Source organism: Cuculus canorus, chromosome 3, assembly GCF_017976375.1.
Source record: "Cuculus canorus isolate bCucCan1 chromosome 3, bCucCan1.pri, whole genome shotgun sequence".
In the NCBI taxonomy this organism is placed as follows: Eukaryota; Metazoa; Chordata; class Aves; order Cuculiformes; family Cuculidae; genus Cuculus; species Cuculus canorus.
Genome location: NC_071403.1, coordinates 105,021,191 through 105,042,173, shown reverse-complemented (window position 1 = coordinate 105,042,173; position 20,983 = coordinate 105,021,191). Strand labels below are relative to the sequence as shown.

The following is a 20,983-nucleotide window of genomic DNA, read 5'->3' as shown; positions in this document are numbered from 1 at the left end:
GATGACGGCCCCTAAGCTTTCTTTTTAAAATTGCACTTCAATATTGCAGAAGCTTTCAAAATACTATACTTACTCTTTTTTGTTTAAACAGTAAGCTAACCAGAACACAACCTTTTCAGCAACTTTAAGTAGCTATTACTGTATAAACATGCCAGTAGACTGCTGATTCAGTTCTTCTAGATGAAACATTTGAGTACAAAATCACTGAAAGTACTCCAACCTACAAGGATGACTATGGTATGCGAATTCAGGTATCCTCCAACTGGAAAAATAATATGCAAACTACACATTTGTATTTACTAGCAAAATAGTACGCTACAATGCGATGTCGTACAATACAATAACGTTTTAACTTAAATCATAACATGTCACAGTAAGAAAAATCCACTCTTGGATCTGATGTCAAACATGCTTGTTTACCTAAAAAAGTAATTACATTTAATCTACCTTGTAAGTGCACAACTCTTACCAAGAAGGTATTTTCGTGTAGTTCACTTTAAGTATGCCCTGCTTGGACTACCTGGCAGAAGAACCATGTGTATGGAAAAGCTATAATGTGTTACTACAATCCAGTACAGCACATAGGGAAAGGAAAACTGAGTTCTCTACTAACTTACCTTGTTTGTTAGCAGCTGGCATACTTGGGGTACATAGTCGATAAGACAACCTCCACCAGGAAAGGCTGGGATGTGAAGGGCAGATGATCCTCCAAGTGCACTAGAAACAGACGTTAATTCAACAGTACATTACACATACAGTCCCTCGGATTTGAAAGTGATACCTACACTGTTCTCTTTCCCCATGCTTAAAGTCAGAGGGTCATGATGAAGAAATGTTTTCTATGCTGTGGCGATATAAAACATACTGAGTGACACTATTTATAAAAAACAGCTTATACCACAACCCAATGTAATTAAACTACTTTAATCAAGAGTATCACTAATGCAAAGCATTCTTGCAGAAAATCACTTTTTCATTGTAAACAGTTTTGTTTCTTAGCCCTCATCAATAATATGTGGAGCATTGTAGTAAAGACATCTCTTTATTGCAGGAAGAGAGGGCTTTGAGTCTTGAGTTATTCAAAATGCCAACTTCAGTGAAACCACCTAACAATAAGCAAAATTATTTGGACTAAGGAGTAATAGATGGCCAGATGCAAATGTCAGTCATGCCATCCACTCCAGTTTTGGGCCTCTCAATACAACATAGATGTTAATCCACGAGATGATAGGGTCAGTGCATCAGAACGATTATTAGGCACACGATGTAAGTGGGGATGCTGAAAGAAATGGGTTTGCTTAGTCTTAAAGAAAACACTGGGAAGGATGGGATATTGAAGAGGGGAGTTGAAGGCTTATTTTTACTAAACGCATACTGATGCCTCCAATTTATTTAATGGAAAACATATAGAGAATATGGAGCCCAAGTCTTCTCCAAAGAGCACAGTGAAAGGATGAAAGGCAATGCAGACATGTTGCAGCAAAGGAAGTTCTTGTTAGCTGCTAGGAAAAATATTTTCACAATAAGAGTAACCAATTACTGGAAGATAAGCTGAGAGGGGCTGAGGAATCTCTGTCCTTAGAGGTGCTCAAAGCTCAGCTGAACTACTGCCACAAACATGCCGATTTAAGCTAGCTCTGAGCAGGGGCTTAACCAAATAACCTCCAGAGGTTCTCCCCAATCTGCACTGTTTTATGATTATTTTCCCTGATTCTATGGTTTTCATCATCACTAGAAGGAAATAATACAAAGAAAGATATTAACTCTGTCCATGCACAGACTGGAAGTCTGAGTAATAGGAATCAACAGAAATAAGATCACTTCGGAGATATAGTTAGGTACCTTAATCAATTGCCTTCATCATAGCACAGAACATTGAAACATATCTGCTATTGCTAAAGATAATGGCTTCTTTGGTCTAGAAAGATCTTGCAGTTTTTATTTAAAATAGTTTGTATAAGACAATAACCAGCTAAAGTCCATGCTACTGTCTTTTAGCAGTACTGACCTAAATCTTTCTTATACTCTTTTACCAATCAAAAGAGAGATAACTTTGCGCTACACACTGTGGCTTACACCAACCACTAAACATCCAGAACCTTGTTGGGTAAAATTAAAAAGCTTCAAAAGCTAAGTTGCTTTGTGGCCTCCTGTTTATGTGTTGTTTCCATGAAAGATTTAACTGGCTGGAAAGAAAGTTTTTCACTGCAAAATAAGGCTCTTATTCTCCAGTGAGACCTGCCCTTGTATTTTACTCAGTACTTGATAAGAGAGCACCTTGGTAGGTATAAAGGTTTACAGTCGTACATCCCTTTGAAGGAATAGAGCCTACCGAAATCAAAAAAACCCAAACTCATAAAGAGGTATATGGAAATCTGCTACTCTGGCAAAACAGTCTGGGTTCAGCAGACTGTTCACCACATGGAACGGTTCTGCAGGTCTGGATTTTGCATATGCAATGAAGAAAAGAATAAAAAGGTCCTGAGTACACCACAGCTACATTAAAAAAAAACCAACAAACTTTTCCAGCAGAAGTAAGACTTGAAGAGGATTTTTTCTCTTTAAAGCAGAATTCAGTTTCCTTGTTGATACCCCCTTACTAAAATTACTCACGTGGGAATATAATTTGGCTACTTGTGGATGTCAAAAACAGTGAAGCACGACTTTACTAAGTTGGAACAGTAGTTTGCTCTTAGGAAATTGGAAGTATACTGGGTCCATCAGTCTTTAGTGTTGGAGAATGAAAAATTTATTCCTTCTAGTATGTTACAACTGGGTTGTGAACCTCACTTTTAGGCCCTCGCTTTCAGTTTATTGTACTCCTTAAATGTTTGTGTAGATACATCTATAAAAGCCTCCAATTTCATACACAGAGCAAATGGTACTGTCTGTTTTGCATCCTGCCTTGCCTCCTTTTTGGACAGGTACGGTTGGACTCGATGATCTCAAAGGTCTTTTCCAATCAAACAATTTTAGTCTTCTATGATTCTATGATCCATTTGCAACCAAGTCCAAGTTCCCCCTCCACATGCAGATACCACTGGAGACACTCAGATGACTACAACAAGAATTATAGGCTCCTCTCTCAGTTACAATAGCAGGCATTAAATCAGGGGTAATCTCTAACAGATTTCATATGTAAAAAAGCTTCACTCCTATATCATCAGCTTCCAACGCATCTTCTAGACTGAAATATTATGATTTGTGAATAAGGTCTTCCCATTTTACCTGTATCTATCTTTTGAAAGGAGTCAGTCCATAAAAACTTGTGGACATAAATGGGAATTCCACCCTTCTCAAATGAAAAACTGACTGCTACAAGGTGTGGTTTCTGAGAAATAGGTCCCTCCACAAAAAGAAGGCTGGAATTACTCATATATTTAGCCTCTGTAAAAAGAATAAAGCTGCATAATATGTAATTGATGTTCTGTAGGAATAATTATGCGTATGGAAAATTAAGGGTGGACAGGCATCTTTGTTCCCTCTATTGGGTCAGAAAATCTACTTATTAAATATTGTAATAAAATACTGCATTCGCACAGGACCTTGCTTCTGACCATCTCAAAACTTTCTATAAACATTCAGCAATTAAAGTTCATCTGCTTTATGAAACTGATACTTATCTTTTATTTTTAAACACACAAGGAAGCTATTGCTCAGAGCTTGATTTCACTATGCTATGTTATGTCTCTGATGCGGCAAAGAAACACACTTGCAGTACCTCACAATCATGAGACAGGGCAAAAGTGTATAATAATTCATTTGACCCTGTAATAAACCTGCAGCTGAAGAAAGAAGTGATTTACTCAATGTCAAGTAAGAAAGACCTGTAAAAGGTGTAAGGGAATATGTAAAATGGAGAAAATTAGGCAAGGGAATTTCAGCATGCAGCTCAGTATCTGATGCTGCTTTCAAGGTCCCTCAAAGCACAATTAAAAGAAAATGTGTTAAGACAAAAATATGCCATAAGAAGCCTTTTCTAGTCAAGAACGTTCTATTTGCCAAGCTATTTCACCAGCACAATCTAAAGATTCCTTCATGTCAGATCTGCTTTCCAGACAGCTGCGCCTCTTGGAGCACAGATCTTGCATACATCTGTGATTAAGCTTTCCTTCTTTGTATCACTGTTTTACACACCTCACAATAAAAAACATATTTTTATTTCCAGGAATAAAAACAACTGTCACAGGTTTGGTTTGGTGATATTCATTTTACCAAGAATTTTACATTTTACAAAAAAACCCAAACAAAAACCCACTAAGAGGTACGATAAGGAAGTTATTTTGTTTTTAAACACAGAGTAATTACTCTGCTCTACTCCACTTTCATGAGACCCCACCTGGAGTATTGTGTCCAGTTCTGGAATTCTCAACATAAGAAGGATATTGAGCTGTTGGAATGGGTCCAGAGGAGGCCTACAAGGATGATCAGAGGGCTGGAGCACCTCTGCCATAAGGACGGGTTGAGAGAATTGGGGTTGTTCAGCCTGGAGAAGAGAAGGCTCTAAGGAGACCTTACAGTACCTGAAGGGGGGCTACGAGAAAGCTGGGGAGAAACTTTTTACCAAGGCATGCAGTGATAGGAGGAGGGGGAATGGCTATAAATTGGAGGGGGGAAGATTTAGATTAGATATTAGGAAGAAATTCTTCACGATGAGGGTGGTGAGGCACTGGCACAGGTTGCCCAGGGAAGCTGCAGATGCCCCAGCCCTAGAGGTGTTCAAGGCCAGGTTGGATGGGGTCTTGATCTAGTGCAAGGTGTCCCTGCCCACGGCAGAGGGGTTGGAACTGGGTGATCTTTAAGCTCTTCCAACCCAACCCAACTCAATCCTTTCCATGATTCTATGATTTTTTATACAATTATTTTCCAGTAACCTTCTACTTTAAATAAGCTAAGATTCTAACAGATTCTGATAGCGACTTTCTATCATTATCTTAATTCAAAAAAGCAACAGTCTTAGTGGATGGTATTTCATTAGGACTGGTACTGGATGAAGATAAATACATGATACATATACCTATCTATGAGATAAGGTTCCATAAACACTTTGGAACACAGAGATAACAATCTGTTGGCTTCAGCACTTTATTCACTTGCTGCTACTCTAAACCTACTCAGCTTTCCAAACCAACTCCATACACTTCATTTTAAGATAGACTAGAGACCCCTTTGCAGCAATTTCCTGTCTTCCTGGGTTTCCCGAGTGTCAGACATAATGCGGTTCTGATCCACAGTCTGTGAATTAAACTGGATTTTGTCAGGAACTCACTACTATATTCAACAAGAGCAGCAGTCAGCCTGCATTAACAGCAGTTTTGCTCTGTGACACACTGAAATACAAGCGCAGAGAGCATAGCTGGAGTGTGTTTACATTTCTGCTGTTGACTGGTGCATTCCAAGTGACTTACTCTGTCTGCCTCTCAATGGATCTATTTAGCCTGCATACAAAATGCAAAATTCTTTCCCATTCTTGATAGCTTATAATTACATTGAAATGTCTTTCTCAAGAAATGATGTGTTTTGTTTTGTTTTTTTAAAGAAAGGTGTAATATCAATTCACAGGTTTACAGAACTGATTGGTTTTGTTCTGGAGTATTTATGTGTAAAAAAACAGTTATTTTCCCTTCCTTCAAAACATTACTTCACTAGTGAAGATGAAGAGTGCTTCCAAGTCCTAAGCTCAGAAGCCTGGGTGATTTGGCAAGGCCGACTTAGAGGCACAAAGGAAGATGCTCCTACTCCCTTCCCTACCCTTCCCTTCCCTTCCCTACCCTACCCTACCCTACCCTACCCTACCCTACCCTACCCTACCCTACCCTACCCTACCCTACCCTCTTCTCTACCATTCTCCTCATGCTCTCTTTGGCCTGTCCACTTCCCCTAAACTTTTTCCATTCACCCCTTCTCTTCCCTGCAATTCATTTTGCTTCTAGGAGCAGAAAAATGCAGGTTTCTCCACATTGCTAGAAAACGAGTCTGAAAAACAAGAATTATTTCAGACTATCCCCTACATCTTGCAGGGTCCTGCGAGAGTAAAAATATTACAGTTTATAAAATTATGTGCTAACACAAGTTGCAGTACTACAGTTAAGCACCCATACACACATAACACTGCATATGTATTCTGCTCTCTCTCTATATATATCTTGCCTTTACGTGTTACCATTCTCCATCTCTCCAAATCCCATAAGCTTTTCTTTGAAAGAAGTATCACAAAGAAAAGAACATCTAAGTTTCACACTCTTAAAAAGAAGCACCTTGCTGAATGGCAGCTATTTGTGCTCCAAGGGAGGAAAGAGTGAAAAACGTATATTTAGGAAAGAGGTCCAGCACTGTAAAAAGGATCCTACTTATCCCTGAATACAGCGTCAACTTAGCATTAAAGAGCTTTATACCCAAAGAAAGTGGTATATAACAACAATTGCACACAATGATGTTCCAAATCCAAGGTATTCTTTCTGCAAAACCCACATAAAACACGGAAATGACAATTTCAATGATTGTGAACAGTAAAGCTGAAGATTTGCCTAGCTTTGAAAATGTAAATAAACAAAAAACTTGTCTCTGCCTGGGAGGATTTTTTATACCAGTTTAAAATAACTAAGGGCTTTTGTCTTAGTATGGCCAGTGTTAAAACATGTTCAAATCGATGTCCTAGTGATGCAAAGTAGACTTTAGACTCTACAGACTATAGCCCTTGCACTTACAGGATATACCCTTCTTAACTCTCTATAAGTTTTCACCTGCCTTATTTTGAAACTGAGGAATACTGCAGACCTACATTTAAAGGGTTTATTACTCATGATGGCTACAAGTAATACTAGCCTGAAGCATATGGAAAGAAATTACCTTCTTTTTGCACTTTTTTTCCTGTTTTGAGACTCATGTTATGGGCTTTGATCTCCTTTCCCATTTTCTTTCTCCTTTGTTGCTAAAGTAAATATTCTTTTTTTTTTTCCCCTTCTTCTGCAGTTTCATCACTTTAGTATATTACACCACTTGGCATGGCAGGCACGAGGAACCACATCAAATAAAAGCACGTGACCACAAAAGCTGCCTTACCAACCATGATCCCAGATTTGCTGTCAGTTTACCATTTTTCAGACTTGCTTGACCATAACCAAATCCCCCCTATCACATGAATAATGTGGTGCTTGGCAGAAGCCTTAGGATAGACCTTCAATCAGCAATAAAAAGCCTAACAATAAAATAGCAGAACATTACTGTTGTTACGGAAAAATTGGTCAGTCCAGGTTTCTGACAGTGTTTTCTCTCCTTTCTAGTAATACTCCATTTAAAGCACACACAATTAACATATTGCTTGGCAGCTCAAATCTACTACAAGGTAAAGTGTATCCAAAGAAAAAAATCTCCTCTACTATTTTTGAAGAAAAAATGTTGACTTATAACTATTTCTACTTCAACATCAGGAAAATAGAAATGTGTTTTCAGCTAACAGATATACATTGTTGGGTATACAGAAAAAAAATGCAATCACAAATAGACCTAGAGAGAAAACTATGCCAAATGTACTTATTTAGAGAAAGAATCCTAAGCAAACTCAGACTAAAAAATCTTGCCATTAGAGCTAAAAGGATAATACCATTCTTTTTCCTTGACCTACTAGAAGTTCAAGATAAACACCTCTGAGCTCCTTCTGATTAGTGACCGGAAAAAATAAAGAAATAATCACTGTAAAAAACAAATACTAAAACCAAAATGTATTTTAGTTCCCCAGACTGCGCAGAAAACTGCAAGTCAGACTTGCTGAGCTTTATCTGCAGCTCTTTCGCTGACTTCATATGTTCTAGCAAGTTATTGTAACCAGTCTGCTTCTCTGCTTGCCCATTCATAATATCCAGATGCTTACACTGAAGTACACTGAAGTTTAACAGCACTCATCAAACAGCATAGAAGCTGTGGATGAAGACACCCATAAATGCTAATAAATTTATTTGGGTTATTCCGACTTCTATATTCTGTTGCAGGTAAAACTGTCCAAAAAGCACACTATTCTATGATATTATACTATCCTACTTTACACAATGTAAGATAGAAAATATAATTTCCTCTTCCTAGAGGGAAAAAACCAAGAAGCAGGAGATGAACAGATGGGTAACCCTGTAAGTAAATCAGAATATGTTTCTTTTCTTCCCTTCACTGGTCAGGCTCAGAGCTGGAAGGAGGAAGAACAGATACTCTTGCAGTATAAAACATTCTTACTACTACTTGATAGTACACAAGTCTGAAAACTCTAGTATTTCCTCTGCATCAGATAAATCAGGACTGAAGGGATGTTTCTTTTGCTTAATGGGTCTTTATATGCAGAAAGATTCTGTATAAAGAGGACTAAAACGTTTCCACTGACTTGCTGGACAAGTAAAAATCTGGGCTGCCAGCAATGGAAAAGGGAGTTCTCCACCATCCTCAGGCCTTGCATTCTATGAAGGAAAAAAACCATGTGAGGATAATGTTTATTACCCTCAATTGACACTTCATGTTACGCAGTGGTAGTACATGGTACAACAACAGCTTTCCCTACAACAGTTATCACACTGCTTTTGTCACTGGGTAAGCAGACTCACTTTTATAAATTAATCTGAAGGTTACACTAGACACCCTGGGCAGGCAGGCAGCTTAGCTGAATCTACTGCCCTCTCAAAATTCCATCATTCCTCAAGGACCAAACTTCACAAATGGTTCAAGTGAGTGCAAAAAAATTATCAGCAAGGCTTCAATGTGTGCAGCCACCTAAAACACAGGTTAACTTAAATGGTGTGAAAAATAACACTTCATAACACTGCACAGAGCACAAATTTTGATCACTTATTCGTTCTGACAATATCAAATCAAAGTGACAAGTATAAAAGCAGTATATTTCAAACTGATTCAAAGTATTAAAAAAACACCTTATGCTTAATAGATAGAATTATTTTTCATAATACATTACAAACAGGTTCAAAAAGAGAATATGAAAAGTTCCACAACCTATAAAGAGTGTGATTCACTCTTGTAAGGCTCAAAAATTCCCACAAAGGTTGCTTTCTATGCTTAAGTCCCCCTGAATTTTTCTACCAAAAAACCCCAGCAACAAGGTATATTACAAATTTAACATGATCAGTCACTCAAGTTTTGAAAAGGTTGCAAATAATAATAAGAAATACACAAGAAACTACAAAAGAACTGAAATTAAAGACACTTTTTCTGATCTCAAAAAAATAGATTACTTACGTATGTATTACTTACTAATACTAATTCTCCGTCAGTACAATATTATTTAAAGAAAATAGTTATAAAAAGATCTGAACAAGTTGCTAGATGCCTCAGATTTTAAACAGGAGGTCATGGTTCCTATTCCAAAGAACTTAAATAGTCCAATATTTCACACTCCACAACACAACGTAGTGAGGAACTGAAAAGCAGAGATTGAACAACTGGGGATGAAGAGCAGATTGCATCAAGGAGACTAAAGTCTTAAACACTTACCATGAGAAATATATATTTCCAAAGCATTTTGCTTATTTCTTAAGGGAATCTGGTGACAAAATTAAGAGAAACCTGAACCTGAAGTGAAGACAAGTCAGAGTTTCACAAGTCAGAATTAAATACAATGAGGAAATGGTACCAAAATGCCCCAACAAACAACCAGAAGTTGTGGGGAAGAAATTCAGACAAATGGAACAGCAGCAACCATCGCTGAACCAAAAAAAAAAAAAAAGACAGATAAGAAAAAACATGAGCAGAAACGGAAAAAAAAGAAAAAGAATTCTATGTAGTCTTATTTTGTTTTTATGCCTAAAGAAGTTTAGAAAGCAGCACGGGAAGATTAAAGAGTTGATTCAAGATGCTAGGAGAAAATCTCTGTAGCCTAACCTACTGTGATTGTCTTCGGTATGGATTTCAGGAAGAAGTGCAAGTATGAAAGGGGTTGCAGACATGTCACAACTAAGGCAGGACAAAATTTTCACTAAAGAAAGAGAATTGTAACCTAATTACAACACTTTTTCATCCTGCACTGATTTGAGATGACCAAAACAAAACCAGGAACTTGTTTAAAATGATGCACTATTTTCATTTCTCCTTTGCGTTGACTGTGAGGAAGAAAAAGTTGAGTCTCTTATCTGAAATTTTACTTTTCCATTTCATGCTCTTCCAAAACATACTTTAAATGGCATTACCTGCTTTGCAGATATATTTATAACCACCTTAAGTGCAAATATATGAAGGTTTTCTAACTAGCAAATAACAAAATATGGGGCATTGGCTCTTTTGCTTCAAGTGAAAAATGTATTGACCTGAAGTACTGACTCAAAGGAACTAAAAATGGCTTACATGTAGCGTGAAGATAGGTTCTGGGAATTATAAACTTTTGCATAAACAAGAAAAAGAAAACTAGAGCACTTGTTCACTGCGAGCAGTATTCTCAGAAACAGTAGGACTCAATAAATTAATCAAAGGATTGAGGATTTATTTATGGCGAGTGTCACTGCAAATTCCTCTACACTGAAGTCTGAGTGGTATGTTACACAAAGCTTGTCATCGTTTAAGATACTGATCTGTATTTTTATAATTCATTCTGCTTTAGTGATGGAAATTTCCCAAACAATCCCATTGAAGAGAATATTTATCACAAATCCATATGAATTTTACTGTAAGACAGAATATACCCATAACAAAGGTAACATAAAATAATAACTGTTCTAAGATGGTATTGGTTATATTTACAAACATATGCACTACATACCGATAATTTCTTATCAATCTTACTGCATGCATTCAATAACTTCCAGCTTACTTTATTACGACCGCTCACGTAGCAGGTAATTTTCTAGTATTTGTAAGAGGCCCAGCTAACCAGCAGTGTCTTTTTGATGAAGCAGAAAAATGAGTCTCAAAAAACTGTACTAATTCATTGCCTCTCTTGCCTACTGCTCTCACTTTTTTTCTGGACAACAACAGTCATTTCCTATAACTTGCAGCCTTCTACATTTTGCAATTCCACTTGCTAATATTGTTCCTTATTTTATTTATGTTCCCTAATCTACTAGGCAAATTACAGTAATTGTGCTTCATTGTTAATCTTCTCCTGATATTGCTTAATGCCTAATACTTCCAGTGAAACAGTCATTTTGTAAGCATGCCACTTTTTGCCTCTGTGCTAAAATAGTACTATGTTGTAGATTTCTTCCATATCATGACATTTTTTCCATTTTCTAGACAGTTAATCCTAATTTGTGGATCTCTTCTATCTGCAGAAACATTTCATGCAAGAAACATCCTGACTCCCGCATCATCAGCATCACATTTGATTAGTTTACATAAGAACGAGAAAAAGCAAAGTACTGAAAAAATAAGAAATCTTGCAGAAAACTTTCAGAAATTAAATGAGAGCAACATGCTGGAAAACTTCTGGATATGAAGTTGAGCATTTGGGTCATCAATAAGAAATGTCCATGGAAAGCAGGAAGTTAGAGGAGATAAACGTTTTTCTTTCATAGATCTGCCTCTGACACTGATTTCTACGTGTTTCCAGCATGATTAAAAGGCATTCTTGCTCAGAACTTGAAATTAGCTTTACCTTATGTTCATAAATGATGTGAAATGCTACAAGTCTGGTCTCGTGCTCCTGCTAAATGTTCCAAGAAGCCTCATGAGCTCAGGTTTTATGTAAGCCAAACATGTTCACATGTGGACGCAAAGCAAGAGAACATAAGTTTTTCATGTAAACACAGCCACTGTGGTTTGACAAGCTAATAAGAACCATGTTAAACCCTTATTCGTTTAAGAAGAAGATAGGAATCTGCTGGGATATTTTTTACAGCCCCTTTCAGAATTTTAACCACAGGCATTTGGACAAGTGTATTTTGTTCCTATTAACATAAATATTTCAATGTTCATCCTAATACTTTCTCTTCAAAAGAGAAGGAAGCAGAGCCATGCATCACACAGCACAAAGGCAGCCTTTGGTAGGTGGGAAGTCTGGGAATAATTCTCAGAAGATAACATTGGTGCTTTAAAACCCTGGTTTACATCAGAGGTAACAAAGGTTCCTTCTGTTAAAAGGCAGACACAGGTCGACTTTTAAAACAAAAAAAAAAAAGAAAAGGCAGAAAATAAAACTATGGGTCCTCACTGTTAAAATCAAAGCAGGGACACCATACATGCACAAGAAATGGGAAATTTCATACTTTGCAACTTAGAGCAGAGTGCAGTTGGTCAAAAGGTGAATAAAGGCACTAACAGGATTTTTGGTTTTAGTGATGCCTGGACTTTGTTCCCGGAGCAGTTTCATTACAGCATGTGCTGCAAGAAAAAGACTGGAGTGAAAATTCTTTTCACAGTTTCCCCTTTTTGCCATAACAGGTTCCGAATGTGTATGGTGCACATACACACATCAGTCACACCTGAGTCAAATGTACACACTTGCATCCCATAAGCTTCCTCTAAAGCGGGCCCTCTTTCCCTTAGAAACCACAAATACTTACACAGCCAACGAAAGACAAAAATGCCAACATTTTGTTAGTATATCTTATCAGCTTTTGAGGGTTTGATTAATGTTACTTAACGTTTAAGGTCTTGAGTGCATTTGCAAGTTGAATGCTTAGATAACAGAGTGGCCCAAAAGGTATCTGCAAGTAGATGTATTTACAAATAAGTATCAGGTGCTTTGATAAACCAGCCTTTCTAGTTGAAGAATGACATTTTCAGATAGCTTGTCAGCTTTTAAATCATTTATATTCTGTTTTTTAATAAGACTGAAGATACTAGACATCTAAAAGAGCTTCCTAAATTAAGTCTTTTCTTCTTGGAAATAATTATATTCAGGTTCCCGAGTCCTATAGATACGTAAAAAAAAGAAAATAAGAAAATGTTACACTGCCGCAAGCACTAATCTATTTTTCAATAAGAATAATGGAGGAATAGGGTAAAACACAAAATAGCACGAACCTCACTCTTAAAATATTAGAAATCAATTTTTCTCTTTGTTTTCTTTCCTAACACATTCTTCCTTCTATCCCTTCAAAAATCAAAAGCACCAACTAATTTTTATATCTGGTCACAAATGCATCCGCTATGCCAGTGAAAAGCCAATACGGCTTTGAAACACTCCAAAAGGATAACTAAAAAGGTGAAACAAGTAATTGAACGAGGCACATTTGAACTAAAATTAAAATTCACAGGACATGATAAGTACTTAAAAGAAACCATTCACTCAATGACGGTTTATTTCCAAGTCAAAGATCTACCACTGGTCAACAGAGATTTATTGACCAAGATAAATTGTATAACAAATCCTATTATATTCATGCTTTGTTTGCTCCAACTTTCTGATACTGAACTGTTAATATTATTTTATTGAGACTTCTAGATTACAAAATGATAATCACTTAATCCGATTAAAACTACAATGTCTTGCTAGTATTTGTACGTGTCCTTTTATAAAGTTCTTCCATAAATGAATAGTTTTCTCCCTTTTTTTTAAACTTCTCTATTGTACGAATGACCTCTTAAAAATCTCAGCTTTTGACATTTAAATGAACTCTTCCTTCATTCAAATTACTTCAATGATCACCAACTATTCACCCATTACACAATAAATGGGACAATTTTTTAAATTTATTAAATCATAAGTGTAGTGGCTACTAATGCTGTTATAATTATCTTGTATGGCTACATAAACGAATATGTTTTTAATACTTAGTCTACCAAGGTGACAATATTGTATTCTTTGTTGGAGAATGTTTAGATTCTAATTGCATTTGGCTGTTTCTACCAACAACAACTACTAGCATAGTGTTGGAATCCATGTATATGTTATCCATGTATATGTTTAGATACCTTGTACTTTTATTTCTTTGAGGTTCTTTAAAGTTTTATTTCTTTGAAGTTTTCAAGAAAGAGGCTATGCTTCCAAACAGTCTAATTTTCCGCACCACCTCCATTTCTGTTAGTAAATGACACAACTGGTGATCTTCAACTTGCATAATGAACTTTCAAAGTTATGTTAGTGTCATTTGATAAATCACCATAAGTACAAACCAAGCTACAGTAATATATTTAAATTGTACAAACTAAAACTGATTGCTTCCTCTCCAAGATCTCTTCCTCCCATGTGTATGCTTAAAGGTTATGGTCTTCCACTACACTGCACTGGAAGCCACAAATTCTGTGATCTAACCAAATTCCACCAGTAGTTTATGGGGTAAATTAAGACGAAACAGCCACAGATATTGTTTCCCAGTCTTTGCAGGCTTGAGAAATACATAGAAGACTTACACTTACTGAGGTCATGCTAGAAAAAAACAGAAAACACTTGACTTCTGCAAAGCACTTGCAAAATGAAAAATAGCTTACAAATGGCAGCACCTGATACTTCCAGTTTAACTCAGAAGGCTACAACTCATGAAATAACTTGTAATTAATGTTTCCTTGGCATCATCCAGTGCAAATCTGACATTCTTCTTCAAGCCAGAAGAGAAATGCAGCTAAGAGTGACAAAAATACCCACCGAACATCAGAAGATTATTTAAAAATAAAAGCACTCATGTAGTACAACATCTTGTGACAATACCTTTCACCCTGCAGGTTGTAAAATGTTTTAACAGCACATAATACAATTTGTGTATTGTGCAGAGACTACTTCAAATCCATCCACATACAATCCGTGATACAATTTATGTCAAGGAATGAATACTAACATAAGCTAATAAAAGCAAAATAGAACTCACAGCTACTGCAGAAGCTGAGTATGACCAGAATTTCTAGAAGAGGTCCTCAGCATCTTTCAAGGTTAAGTTTAATATATTTGAGTGATTTCAGTTTATCCAAAATCCCTTGGATGCTAGCTGCTAAGGCAGGTTACCCATTTTCTCACTTTACAAAATGTAAAGACCATATTGTACTCAGTCTACACTGTCCATCTGTAATTACACAAGCGCATCATTTCAGACCTAGTCAACTTAGAAAGCTTTTTTTATTATGAAGATTTGGCACTCACAAAAGTTTTTTTTTTTTTTAATTCACTAAAGAATGTAAAAAATGAAACCTTCAGTGTTATTTAAATCTATAAATAGTATTTAAGAATTCTAGTTTACCTGCTAACCCTAGGGCAGGAATAGCTGATTTGGGGCTTATACATGCTTAGGTTGTTATTTTGTTGCGAAGACTGAAGCTCTCAGAAATCATAAGCTCTTTGCTTTTTCTCCTGTTTCCTGTCTTCAACATACAGGCCATCATTGGGGTTTTTAAGTGAATTATAATGAATGTGTTAGCTTATGAAGATTTTAGGTCTGCTGTAAAGTTGGAATAAGAAAGAAAATAGCAAACTGACCCTAGAAGAACAACAAAATACAGTTCCGAATTTAAATCTAAACCTTCCTGTTTAGGCTCTGTTCATTGGGCTTCTTTCTTCCAAATGCCTGGAGGTCTGCTACTACTATATATGCATTACTACTACCATAGTTCGTGTTTCTTTGGCTACTTGTCAAATTTAGTTTTCTTTAAAAATTGCAGAGATTACACTTACACCAGATAAATCTTACTCATCTCTTTCTTTTAGATTTTCTGTATTTCACTAAAAGCTCAGAGTGCAAATGCAGTCCCAGGATACTAGACATGCCCAATTTCACTTCAGATGAAGAATCAGCCACAGGGTATAAAAAAATCAGCCATTTTGTAATGCAGATGAGGGAATGATATATTTGATCCTTATTTAGTTATGTAAATTCTTATCCACTTTGGTTTAAAATAATAATGTGCTTAAAACCATAGGATTTGGAAGTATTGTACCTAATATATTGTTTACTTGCCGAAAAGAGAAAGCAATAAGGGGATGAGTTCTTTAAAAAATATCTAATTCTGATGTCAGAAAGGACAGCAAATCCAAGAACTGCTCTTATTTCATACTTTTTCTTTAAATATGCCAGTTCAAACTTGGCATTTGTGTATACTGTATATAATGCACTATATACAGATTTTAGTTGCCATAACCTTGAAAACGTAAATCCTTATCTGCAATAAAATGAAGTATCAACCATACCCATATTACTATCTGTATCTGTATGAACCTCATACACAGAACACATTCGTATACAAAATGCATAACAAGTCTGCCTTTTTCCCCACAAACCTCCCAAAGAATAGAAGCTTTCAAAGTTTTAGTTCCCACATCAATAGTAATTTAGTCCTCTTCTGCACGTATACTATCTAATGCAATGTTATCAATGTTAATGCCGTACCAAGACATGGACCTACTAAAGGTTGATGAATTACTTCTTTATATTGCATAAGTTTTATGTGTGTAAATATTATCTATAATATTCCAAGGATGTAACCTCTGTATTTAATTTATTCCAGAATACCTGCCTGTCAATGTTTATCTACATGAATTCGCTTATATTGGGACCATTTACAGCATAAATAACCAGGAATTTCATAGCTACCAAAGTTTGGATTTCAATGGACTTCTATCTGCATCAGACTGACTTTTTACCTGAGTCGTGTTAAAGCCACAGCACAGCATGAGTTCACTCCTTATTAAACATCAGAGAAACCACACAGGAAAGATGTTATAAATGCTTTTTTTCCAAAGGAAAAGCTTCAAAAGGTGTTCATACCTTGTAAGACATCAGAGAATATATCAGGATAAAAATTTTGACCAAGGAGGGGGGGTGTGTGTCTGTCTGATGTTTAATAAGGCATGAATTCTGACTGAAGCACTTCTTGGGATTCAAATATTCATAACTTCTTTCTCCCATATTGATTCTCTGTTCACAAAGCTCAGTTACATAGGGGCGTCAGCCTTTCCTTCTGGTAGCAGTAACAGAATCTGCCACGTAGGGGCTTCAGCCTTTCCTTCTGATAGCAGTAACAGAATCTGCCTCTTGTTTTCATAGGAACTTTGTATTTTCAAGACTTACACTCTACCCACAATTTTTTTTTAAATTTGCCAGCAGGCTCAAAAAAGTCCCAGAAATTACAGATACCTGTACGCACAGACAACATGATTATACTAATTTTATGGGAAAGAAAGCTGATTTTCTTTGGAAGTCAGACTGAAAAATAACCAGTTTCCCACCACACAAGTGTCTAAGGAGGAATTACAATTCTACCGAACTCCTCGGCAGAACTTACCAGTGGCAATGGAGCCAAGACTTCACCCTCAGACTATGCAGAAAACTGTAGCAATTCCAGAAAAACGTGCCCCCAAACCAACCCCACTGATTAACTTGAAATCTTAAATAAAAAAGTTAAACCCAACTGATTAGATTTTCATTGCACATGTAATTCAAAGACACGAACAGTTTTTCTTCAGATACCTCCAGAATAAGAACAAGCATAGGAAACTTCATCCCATTATGTAAATAATTTGTCAAACCACCATTGTGAGAGACTCTACAAATGCCTTCTTAACCACAAATCCAGTACAGCTAATATAATACTAGTAATCTACTTTCTTTATCACTAGGACACAGAGGTGTATACTCAAATGATTAATTTCAAAAAACATTCTGTAAAGCTGAGGAGCTGGTAGAGGGTAAAACTTAACACTGCACAGAAAAAAATACTGATGCCTCTGCAGGAGGGAAATTTGTATTGGTAGGACAAATATGTTAGTCCCAGGAAAGCTTCAAAACTGCTTCGTTTGAAGCAGTTATACAGAAAACCTCAGTCCAACTGAAAAATTTCTAAATAAAAGAAACAAACAAAAAATATTTTTAATGGAAAACATGAGGCAATTTCCAGCTCCAGCAAATTTCAAAGGTTCTCAGCTCTCCTAGCTTCCAGCCTTACTGGAAAGCAGGAGTTGCTTAATACCACTGAAAATATCTGACAAACTCCTTTTAATCTAAGTTTAGAGATTTTTCCCCTGAGTTTCAGAGCAGGAATCTATTTTTCTTTATAGTTCAGTTTTGGACGTTATGTGTTTATGAATCTCTTCTTGGGCAGTACCAGCACTATAAAATTTAAAAGCAGAAAATATGGAAGTTTTACCACCACTTCTTAAGTTAGAAAAGGTTTTGTACTCTGCCCATCTCCTTCAGTTTGAATTTTAAAAGTAATACAAGATGCATGTGTCTGGGACGAGTCTTGTTTATCCAGAGACCAGTTCTCCTCATGTATTATCCAACCCCAAGGCTATCTAAAAAACATCGTGGAATGGAAGAACTACTGGTACATGTCCTTGTTGTTCTGGTTTCTTCCACTACTTGACTTTTCAGAAAATCCTAGGCAGATTTTTCTGTTCTTATACACTGAAAAGGGAAAAGAAAAACAACCAGAAACCTGCTCTAGCAAGATTTTATAGTAAAAGCTACTCACTGTTTGATCTGCTGCTGATTTACTGTAAAACAATCGCCAGTTATGCAAGGATAGTTAGCTCTTGCAGGACAGACTGTCTCCAGCACAAAGCAAAAATGCTGCTGTTCACACTTATTTGAACTGTTACCACAGCTCTCTGGAGTTCCATTTCGGTGAGTGCTTCTGAATGTAATCCTACTACTAACTTTTTTAAAAAAAATCTTCCTTCAGTTTCTCATAAAGATGCTCAAAGACTGGTTGTCGTTTGTTGGAGTCAATGCAGGTCATCTTAAGAACTGTGCTCTCTGTTGCAATGATGACGGGCACCACAAGGAAAAGAAAACTCACTGGAAATTTACAATTAACAAACAGTATCCTAAGAGCCACCTGTATCTGGTGAATCACTACCAATGTTTTCAAGTACAGTAAAGATAAAGTTTTCCTCTAAGACAAAACCAAGTCAAAGGAGGTGGCCATGGAAATGCCAAATAGGTAATGAAAGCTAGGTTCTGTTCCTGTGAGGGTTTGCCTGAGATCTACGCAAATGGTTAATGTCCTCATTTCAGAAGCATGCCCCCAGCACATAATATCCACACATGCACTACGTAAAAGATATACTGACTCCTTCCTAGTTTGGGGTGGTTGTGTCTCACACACCTACTGCAGCTCTTTGAGAATCACTACGAAGTATGAATAAATAAATAGCTCTAATAGTGAAGTCAGCAGTGGGATTCAGTAGTGACTTGTGTTACTCAAAATGCTTGTAAATGACCTGGCAAACAGGTGAGCTGTCAAGTAGCAGTTTTTTTCAGGAAGAAAGACAAGTTCCAACCATGAAGACTAATAAACAAGCTTTGAAGCAGAATTAGATGATAGCAAGAAACACGAAATTTAACACAGAAGAATATGAAGTGACGTATGTGGAAAAAACAATCCTAACCTAAAATATAAAGTGATGGACTCAAAGTTGAACATTCTGCTGATCTTAGGGTTATGACTGACAGTTCAATCAAAATATCAGCTCAGCACCAAATAAAAAGCCAAAACAAAAACAAGTTTGGGATTAACAACCACAACATGATAAGTAATATGGAAAATGTGAATAAGCGTTGACTAGTTGCTGTCTCTTCCAATACAAGTGTAGCAGTCAGCATTACACCTAGCTAAGAGGAGCTAGGTTCAAAACTGAAAGGAAGTAGATCTTTGTGTAGAGCAGAGACCATAGAATAGTTTGGGATGAAAGGGATCTTTAAAGTCATCTAGTCCAACTACCCTGCAGTGAGCAGGGCCATCTTCAACTAGATCAGGTTGCTTAGATCTTCATCCAACCTGACCTTGGATGTTTCCAGGGATGAGGCTTCTACCACATCTCCGGACAAATCTGTTCCTCAGATCCATATAGTGTAAAATTTCTTCCTTATACCTACTCTGAATCTACCCTATTCTGCTTTAGATGTAGTGCAGCTATGATATTCCCTGTTGCAATATGTTCAAAGAGTAGGCTGGATAAATCAATGAAACTTCCAGATTACTGAATACATGAGTCAGATAAAGTCCCTGAATAGCTTAGGGCTGGAGAACTATTAGGGCAAAATGTTAGATGTGCTAGCCCTATTTCTATAAACTTGGATATCATTTTGCACATGCATGTGATTTTCTAGTGGGACAACATGTTTAGATGCTACTGCAACGTAGTTTACAGTGCTAAATTTTAATCACAAACACATATCTTTCTTAACATAAAAAATTAAAAGGGTTGTCATAGTGTTATAGGATTAAAAAATATGCTAAGCATTTACATTATGAGTTTTGCTTAAAAATGCAATGACAGTAGTTTTAACTGTAACCTGGACTAATGGGGAAAAAAGGCAGAACTTGAAAATGATTTTATTTTCTTCTCCTCCAGACAAGGTTGTAATACGACTAAAATTGTGATCAGCAAAGTGAAAGGTAGTATACCGTCAAAGAGCTTCAAATTTGATAAAAAGAATGAAATACTGAAATAAATAAAGATCCCTCTGAACACCTCAATAGGTCTGCAACAATGACCTGACTTGTCTGACATCAACACAGGCTGGGTGGAACATCTGGAAAAGCACCTTGTAGGGCTCTACCTTGTTCTGCAACTATGTGCGATATGCGACAGATAATGATGCTGTTTCTAAAAATGCACAGCTCTGCAAAATGTACTGTGCTACCTTCCCCACCCCAGCTTAACATACAATCCCTCTGACAATATCAACAGTTGCCTAACATTACATTTCACATATCACCACAATTTGTACGGCATGTTCTTTTTTGAAAGAGAATTTGAGACATTAACAGTTACTGTGATGAGGTTTAAGAGGAGACTGAGGAAATAAGCTAAGAATCAAGGTTACAAAATGGCTCTATTCATTCCTCCCTGGGGATGAAACAGTATGAACAAAACAACCAAACCCCAAAACATTATTTACTTTGGGAAACAGACTATGTCAAACTTCTCAGAGTAGGTGGAGTCAAGTAAGGACACAATTAGCCTGAAGACACCAACAGCAAATTCCCGTGCACAATGATATCACTGCCTATAGGCATGGCTGGCTGCAAGATTCCGTGAGAGCAAGGCAAGCAAATCACATCTACCAAAGACGGCAGTGATTTAGGGACGTACTTAAGCACTAGTGAAGATCTACTTACAGGCAAT

At 36.7% G+C, this 20,983-nt stretch overlaps 1 protein-coding gene across 1 annotated transcript in view; it reads right to left on the bottom strand.

Annotated features, from left to right (window-relative positions):
- The window catches only part of BABAM2 (BRISC and BRCA1 A complex member 2), a 173,380-nt gene that overhangs the window by 39,418 nt on the left and 112,979 nt on the right, over positions 1-20,983 (bottom strand). Inside the window, exon 8 of the mRNA XM_054063781.1 lies at positions 618-717. Within this exon, the coding sequence (XP_053919756.1) occupies positions 618-717 (100 nt within the window). The remainder of the gene's footprint in view (positions 1-617; positions 718-20,983) is intronic.